General features: G+C 51.2%; 1 protein-coding gene across 3 annotated transcripts in view; it reads right to left on the bottom strand.

The window, feature by feature from the left end:
• Positions 1-465: 465 nt before the first annotated feature.
• QRICH2 (glutamine rich 2) overlaps positions 466-8,539 on the bottom strand; it is a 50,336-nt gene continuing 42,262 nt past the window's right edge. For all 3 annotated transcript variants that reach the window (XM_090059477.1, XM_090059478.1, XM_090059479.1), the window contains one exon: positions 466-8,083. In XM_090059477.1, the coding sequence (XP_089915603.1) occupies positions 7,890-8,083 (194 nt within the window). In that variant the 3' untranslated portion in view covers positions 466-7,889. The remainder of the gene's footprint in view (positions 8,084-8,539) is intronic.

The raw sequence follows: 8,539 nt of genomic DNA, 5'->3' as shown, positions 1-8,539 counted from the left end.
GAGCTCTGTACTTGCTGTGTCCGGCTTGTCTGGGCCTTGGATGAGTAACCCTGCTGGTATCCGCTCTGAGCTGCCTGCTGGATGGAGGAGGGCCAGCGGCTTCTCAGAGTAACGTACTGTTCTCCCAGGAGAGCCAGAGATGTGTCACCAGGCCATGGAGGTTGAGGCCTTCCATGCTCTCCACCAACAAACACAACACCTTTCGTGCGTTCTCATGCCTCCTTCACCTCTGCATACACACCCAGCGCTTGCTCAAGCATGTAAACGCACATCCCCACCCTACTCACACCTTACCCCGTGCTCACTCCCACACTGTATACATTCCCCCGCTAAGGCAAGCTTACCAACCTAGGCATTTTTGCAAGCTCAAATAAATGCATTCAATTCACACCAACCCACATAACGATACACACTTTACCACATGGACAGACAAACGCACGGTCCAGTGTAAACAGCATTGTTTTTATATACTGAAATAAATTACACCAGGATCAGTCGTGGACAGACAAATGGAGATCCCTGGGTAGCTCACTCAGCAGGCAGCTATTACTGTGTCTCACCACTAGATGTGGGGGAGCAGGTGGAAGCCTGTTTGCCTTTAGCTCAGGGGTGGGCAAAATGCGGCCCGGGGGCCAGAATGTGGCCCACCAGGCCCTTCTATCTGGCCTGTGGGGCCCCTAAAATATTTAGAAAATTAATATTTATCTGCCCCTGGCTGCCTGTCAAGTGGCCCTCGATGGCTTGCCAAAACTCAGTAAGCCCAAAATAATTGCCTGTCCCTGCTTTAGCTTCTTTGGGATAAGCACAGATAGACGTGCAACTTGCACAAGGAAAATTTTACTCCTGATTCTTTCAGGGGCAATTTTGCCACTGGACTGGACAGTTACCTCTGTTTAGTGCTTTATGTTGTACAGCCACTACTTATTATGCCTCTAAACTTTTTCTCTCTCAAAACATTACATGAGCCATGATCGCTCCGCACGCTTGCTAGTATACCACCGAGCATGTATCACCCCCGTGCACACCCTGTACACATGAGCCCCTCTCAGCATTCCCCATTTTAACAAACTGTCCCTTCCCAATACAGAGTCAGTCAGCAGGGTTTGTAAAGGCGGCTGCATGGAGCTCCTCTAATCACCTTTCCTCCAGAAGAGTCAGCGCTTTGGCTCCGGGAACAGACACTGTCTCATTTGGTTTTGCAGAGGCAGTGGGAGGGGAGCATTTCCTCATACCGTGTCCTGACGGCATTGCACCCAGCTTTGGGATCTCTCCGTTGTGTTCAGGGCTGGGCAGGGCTAACCATGAGCAGGGAAGAGTGGGGAGGGGAGACACTGAGCTGCTGTGATTGTTGTTGCAACCATTCCCTCGAATTCCTCCTCCTGCTGGCAATCGCACAGAGGATCAAACTACAGAACAAAGGGTAACAGATGATGCATATCATGGTAACGCCTAGAAACAACCAGCCAGTAGTCAGCCTTGCTAGTGCTGTACAACCCAGTCTACACAGCAATTGTAACAGAGATGTAGCCCAGTTCCATCAAAGCTAAGTTGGGGTTTGTCTATACCAAGGGTGGGCAATTATTTTGGGCGGAGGGCCGCTTACTGTGCTACGGCAAGCCATCGAGGGCCACATGACAGGCCGCCAGGGGCAGATAAATATTAATTTTCTAGTTTTTTAGGGGTCCTGGAGGTCGGATGGAACGGCCTGGCGCACTGCATCCAGCCCCCGGGTCGCATTTTGCCCACCCCTGGTCTATACCATCTGCAGTCAGAGCAGTATAAGTCCTACCCACAGGCAGTCCCCACTCCAGGGGACATGCATTAAAATGAAGATACACTAGGTTGGGAAAAGGATCCTCAAATGTCAGAGAAGCCTGGAGCCCCATTTATGACTTTACTGTTCCTCTTCACAGGGGAGCGGTAGCCGTTACTGGGGTGGAAGGCAGCTGCAGGAACGTGGCAGCTGAGGGCAGGAAGTGCCAGGCATGGGTGCGCTGGAGCTGCATGGGGAATTGTGGATAGCAGCATGCAACCACACCAACGAGTGCTTGGCCAGCGGGCTGAGCCTCAGGCCAAGGGAGGCGGGTCCGTGCAAGCCGAGTTCACTCCGTGCCTCATCTGAAGGTACGGTCTTGCAGCAGTGGGAGAGGGGAAGCACTTCAGTGCTGCCTCTCGCTCTTGCTCTGTTCTTTTGCTGTGTCCTCCATGGCAGAGGTTGACGAAGCCACGTGCTCCTCCATTGTGTTGCTCAGAGCAGCTGTGGTTTCCCCATCAATGCTTTACCATTAGTAACTCCATGTTCCTATCTTGGGGTGTTGCAATTGCCCTTAGCACACTCCAGAGCCCTGTTGAAATGAAGCGGGGAGGAGCCAGCTGGCAAAGGGACCTTGGAAAGGCAAATTAGGGCAAGAGGGAGGATATGCAAAGCAATATCAACAGCCAGGGAAACCAGAAACACAATCTCCAGAGAATGGAGCAGGGGTCACATTTCTTTTTCTGGAGACAGGAAACCATGTTGCAACAAAGCTGCTGACTCCTCAACCGTTATTTATGTCATGGGGCCTACCGGTGGCCAGGATGTTCAGTCAGGAGGAGGGAAGAGATAAAACCCATCTTCTATTCCAAAAGTAGCAGGGTTTCTGCTTTTGGATAGTGGGTGTGGAGGGAAGCAGGTGAGGGTATTTGGCAAGGGGTGGAGAGGCAAGAAAAGGTTAATCAATCAGCACCACACCAGCTGCTGGGATGAATGGCTTCAACATGCAGGACCATTCATTGCTGTTTCTTCACCTTCTCAGGCTGGTGCAGGTTGGTAACTTCTGTCAGATGCATCCCATATCCGTTGGATTCACTTCCCACGGCCTATTCTGAGCCTCAGGCCCAGGGATGCCGGAAAAAAAAAGAAAAAAGAACTCAGCTGAAATTCAGACCTTTTGCCTGAATTTGGGCTGAAATGCTGAAAAGCCAGCTTTGCTGAAAATCCAAAGCTCCCCATAGCCAACGGTGTGTTCATTAATCACAGATGCTCCGGGTAGCCATAGCAAGGGCAGCGCATGAAATTCTCCATCTGCACCAGAGCATCCTGCTGGAAGCTGTAGGGAGGAGCTAAGCAGATGGTTTCCATCGGTCCTTCACATGGCGGAGCTTTAGCAGCTGAAGATGTAGGTTGCTCACGCAGTGGATGAATCAGACCCATGACCCCCGCAGGTATTTATCCAAGCTCAGAACGCACTTGAGAGCCGGGATGCACCTGGACCCAGGTTTGGCTGTGGATGGCTTCCCTGGGTTTCCCAGGTCTGCTTGGGTGTTTGGGTCCCAGCCTCCTTTTGAGCTTTGGAATTGGTCCTCCTAACTCAGTGGCTCGGACCATGCACTCCCCGGGCTCCTAGGAGCAGCAGTGCAGGTGAAGGGGGAAACGGCTGGGTAGCATTTCAGCAGGGAGCTCTCAAATGAGGGCGGCTGGACCATTCCAGCTGGCTCATTTGCCAGCAGAACTGCTTTGAAAACATCAGAGGAAAACATGCATTTTCACATGTGATTTCTGGAGCACAGGGCGTCTCTGATGCCAGTGGTTTGCAAATTCACTTCTAACAGCAGCTTTGGGAAAGGGAAAACAGTCCCAAGTCTCTGTAGCCTTCTAGCTGCTAACAGCACATCCAGCCCCTATAGGAACAATCTGCTCTGAAGTGCTTTCCTTGCCTGACTGGATTATAGCAAGGCTGTTTGACCGGCCCTTCCAGTACCTGGGGCACATCTCCCTGTGCTTGGGAAAGTACTGCTCTCAGGCAGGCTGCAGCATAACACTCGATTGGGCTCAGTATTTCCCAGCCCTTGGGTTTGGCCTCAGCTCTGGGACTTAAGGCTTTCACGACTGGTTCTCCAGGCTCCTCGCCTTGAGTCTCAGCACTGGCCCCTGAGGCGCGTCTCAGGCAAGCTGAGTGCGTTCTGCCTGGGGTTTCAAGGGGTCCTCCGGAGGATAACGTAAGAGCAGCTCACTACACAGGGGCAAGTGGGGATCTGGGAAAGCCCAGGTAGGAGCCTAGCAAGCTGGTGTAGTTGCTCAGAGCTTGATGAAACGTTTTGGGGAACCCGCTCCTCCTCCTCTCAAATCTTTGGAGGGACACAGGCTGGGATTTTGTAAGAGATAACAGATTTAAGAACCCACTGACTTTTATTTTGGGTCCCATCAGGAAAACCCAACCCATCCCTCCTTGGTTTCAGGGAGTTCTGGAGCTCCAGGACCAGCAGTGTCTGCGCTTTCCCTTTCCTAGGCCAGTCAGTGGCCCACAAACGTTTATTTTTCATCTGGAAAATACAATTAGCTCCAAGCCTTTTACCCAGTAAGTAGGTTACCCCCAGTAACAAGGGGTTCTCTGAGATCTATTGCCACAGGGCTCACACCCGTCACCCCGGGACATGACAAGCAGCAGACCTGATTCATCATAGTGTCACCACTGTTCATTTCTATGGCATTACCATGATGTCAAATGGAGCTTGGCACATGACTCAGGTTGAGTCTGTGTAAATAGATCCCCAATGCAGGTGTACGTCCGAAACGCAAGCAAATATCCCTTCTGCTCAAGAACGTTTCCCTGAAATTCTGATCAGACCTGACAAAGACGGCCTTGCCTTGGAAAGCTTGTCTAACCCTATCGCAACTACACAGCTGGTCCAGTAAGAGCTACCGCCCTAGGAAATCCCTGCTTCTGGATATGTGTGGCTTTAAATCAAACCCCATGGAAGTGATATTGTATTCACTCTCCTCAACACAAACTGAGCTTCAAGGTTTTTCCTTCTGTACGATGCTTTCTGAAGCAAATGGGTTTTGCATGGGAAATGCCAGCTACCAAATGAGGGTGAGAACAAGGGTGAACTAGCTGGCAACCTCTGCCGCAGGATCTACAGCATTTGTGCCGTCTCCCTCCGGTTTCCTTGCAGACAGAACGTGTACAGCGCCAGGATTGCAGAACCTGCAGCCTGATAAGCAGGGCAAGGCGTTGGGTTTGACTGGAGAAGCATGAGAGAAATGCTGACTTTGCATCTCTGAGGTCCAATCGCACCTGGCTAGTAAGAGGAAATGCAAGCCCTCACTTTTTGGTGGCGCATGATGCAGTTAAATAGAGATTGTGACCTATTTCCCAGTTCTGTCAAAGCCAATAGCAAAACACTGGATGGGATCACTGTATTTGGTGGTTGGCTACAGTTATTTGGGTAAGTGACTGATCGGCTGTCTCTGTTTGCAAGTTCCAGTGATTGACAGCCAATCTAAAAGCAATCCTTCTCCACTTGGGCTAAGAAGCTTTATCATTAGAAACAGGCAAAAAGGAGGCGCTTTGGGCAGATACTCTGGGGGTTTCTGCAGCTTAAAAAGTAGGTATGCTAATCAAAATGAAATGTGAGAGAGCCTGTAAACAATGAAGCCAGACAGAGGGTAACTTGGGATAAATCTATGGTAGCACGTCACAGCAGAAAAGCTCATGTTTCTCCCCCATCTATGGACAATAACATGTTGGCAAGTTATTATGGACAAATCAATAGGGATAAATTTACCACGGCTGCACTGCAGGGACTAGTCAGGCCCCATAAAAAGCCCTTGGAGTGAATAAATCCACAGCCTCTGACATGTTTCAGATGACTAACCAGTCACGATTGCTTTGACAAGCCAGAGGAAGGTGGGTCAGGTAAACAATGCTTTAGGCTTTAATCTCCCTCCTGCGAATCATCCAAGGGACATGAGAAGGCAGGGCTTTCATGTAGGCTGTGGCACCTGGGGTCTGTCCTCCTCCATGTACATTGAAGATCTACATAGCAGGTGTGCTTGCACCAGAGCTAACGTGTCCAACAGAAGTGAGGTCACACTACAAGGGCTCCAGCCTGGGCTATACAGGCCCCGCTTACCACTGTGGGTCCTCATGCCAACAGCTGACCAGTCCTGCAGTGCCTTCACAGCTATTGCTACCTGAGCTGAGAGATAAAGCTAGCCTAGCAATGTATACTCAAGCCATAAACATTTGCTTGAAGCACAGGGATACCCCTAGCCAGAAGCAGTAGTCTGGAGCAGCAGGTTTTGTAGGATAAGCACCAGGGAGTGGGCGAGTGACAGAACAAGTGCCTCAGGCTGGCAAGCTAGATAGAAGTCCCAAGAGCAAATGCTAGCCATGTCCTGGGTGGGTATCATGGGTTGGCAGGTTATTGCCACAGCTGGTGCCAGGCACTGGCTCATCTTACACACCAGACATGAAATAATCTGGAATTTCTGCTGTAAATCACAGATGAGAATAGCCAGGCATAATGACAAAATGCCACTGGGAACTCGAGTATGGTGTAGCTTTAGGGCATCTATTGAGCCAACCGGATGTAATTACTAACCCAGTGAAGAGCATTTACTCAGTGCTTGTGCCCTGTAGCCTGTGTAGCACTGGAGACTCCACTTTCTAAATGCAATCAGCCAGGATCTGCTATTCTTCGCACCAGTGCAACTCTAGAGGTTCCCCTGGACTTGCAGAAAAGCAACTGAGCACAGACTTTGAACTGAGATGCACTGGAGAGCTGTTATGCCTGCTTGGGCCCCTCCTTGAGCATGAATGACTGGGCTTCTCCTGCACTCTGGATGTTCTGCCCACAGAGGACCTAGGGCAAATTTTTTTTTTCTGAAGACTCTGGGAGCCCAGACGTGGCTCTCCTCTAGATAAAGCAAGGACCAAAGCCTGTGACCCACTGACTAGAGCACATCATATTGATGAAGGCTCTCCCATCAGCTCCAGTCAAGAAGCCACCTCAAGTCTAGACTATGCTGCAATGTTCACCTGGCAAATCTGCTAGCGAGTCCACACTCAGGCTCCTCTATGGGGGCAGGAGCCTGCATTCTGCTGGTAGCATGACACTGCCTCTGCCAAGTGAAAAGGTTTCTGCTGCCATCCCACATCTGGCAGAAGATGCATGGTGACAAACCCACACCTTCTGCTAGCTGCCATGGTCCCTTCAGCAGGGGCTGCTTCCTGGTGTGCATGTGGCTCTCCTTCAGTGCAGCTGCTGATGGGAGGGGCTGCCACAAGTATGTGGATGTGCATAAGCTCTAGCAGCAATTGGAACTAGAGCCAGGGAGAGATGTAGACAAGGCCCGTTTAGGATCAAACACTCTGTGGAAGGGCTGGGGAATGGAAAATGCATGGAAGAGCAGCAGCATAAAACACAGTCTCTCCCTTGGAGCCTTTCTGCTCCACAAACCTCAGTCAGACTGGTAGGGAGATGATCCTGCAAGCGTCACCACCTGTGTGCCAGAGTACTCAAGGGGTATCCACAAGGTGGCAGAATGGGACATCTACCCAGCAGCCAGAGGGCTACCCCCAAGGGGGATGAAGCAAAGAAGGCTGCATCCTCCCCTGCTCTTTAGTACAAAGGTGCAGCCAGTGAAGACCATATATCCCAGTCTGCAATGGTCCACAGTGCCAAGGCAGTGCCACCCAGCCTCTTGTTTCACTCGGGATGAGAACAACCCCAGGCCTTGTAGCAGGACCCTGCCCTTGCTCTGGCACCTGTCATTCAATCACGCCACTAATCTTGCCATCATTTGGCTGAGGCATCCCTATGAGGGGAGGCTGAGGTTTACATGCTGGTATCTAACCAGTTCACCCAGGGAAGCTGATATTTGCCCCCATCTCCTGGAAAAAAGCTACCAAGGGAGAAAGCCTTGCAAGGCCCTGGGAAGGGCTGTTTCTATGCAAGCCAGGGCCTGCCCACCCCCCCCGGAAACAGTGTTGCTGTGTGGAAGGGCCTGCACAAAAAACTCCCTGTTCCTACAGCAGCGACACATGCACACAGCCTCCCCTCTGTTCTGCTCCTGCTTTATTGCCCTGTTTCCGCCAGTGAGAGCCGCTTGTCTGCCACCACCATCACTGAAACGGAGCTGCCTGCTCGTCCGTCTGCTGGCTCATGGGCACAGTGAGCTGAAACTCCAGGGTCTCTTTCTCCTGCATGGGAAAGTCATCTCTTTCCTCCTGGGGTTGTGTTGGACTTGGTGGATGGATCAGGCTTGTCTGGGACAGTCGACCCTGGGATGACACTGGCCTGTCCTTCAGGGACCTCGCTGCCCCCAAGGGAAAATGACAAAGATGAATGAATGGATTGTCCTTATCTGATGCTCTGGCCTTCCATACAACGTCCCCTGTAGTTGCCACTGCCTCCTATTGCACTTCCTTATCATTTCCTCCCTACCCCACCACCCTTCTGTTCGTTCTTCCATCCACCCTTCAGCTCTCACTCTTCATACCTCAGTTCTCTTCTACCGGCCTCCTCCTCTTGCCTCCGCTGTCCCTTGCCCACTCCATCTTCTCATAATGCCTGCTCCCTGTTCATTTATTGACACCCACCCAAGCCACAAAACTGAGCAGAGGGCTCTGGCAATGAGCAAACTTTGTCCCTCTGCCCAGTAGTGAACTTTGCCCAGTCCATTATTTCTAACTATCTCTAGAGGTATATTCATCTTCAAGCCATCTATCCATCAGTCCTGCTTGCCTGCTTTCCTTCTATATCTAACTCTGCC

The sequence above is a fragment of the Crocodylus siamensis genome, chromosome 8 (assembly GCF_052110815.1).
Source record: "Crocodylus siamensis isolate JL-2025a chromosome 8, ASM5211081v1, whole genome shotgun sequence".
In the NCBI taxonomy this organism is placed as follows: Eukaryota; Metazoa; Chordata; order Crocodylia; family Crocodylidae; genus Crocodylus; species Crocodylus siamensis.
This window is presented reverse-complemented; position numbering and strand designations above follow the sequence as displayed.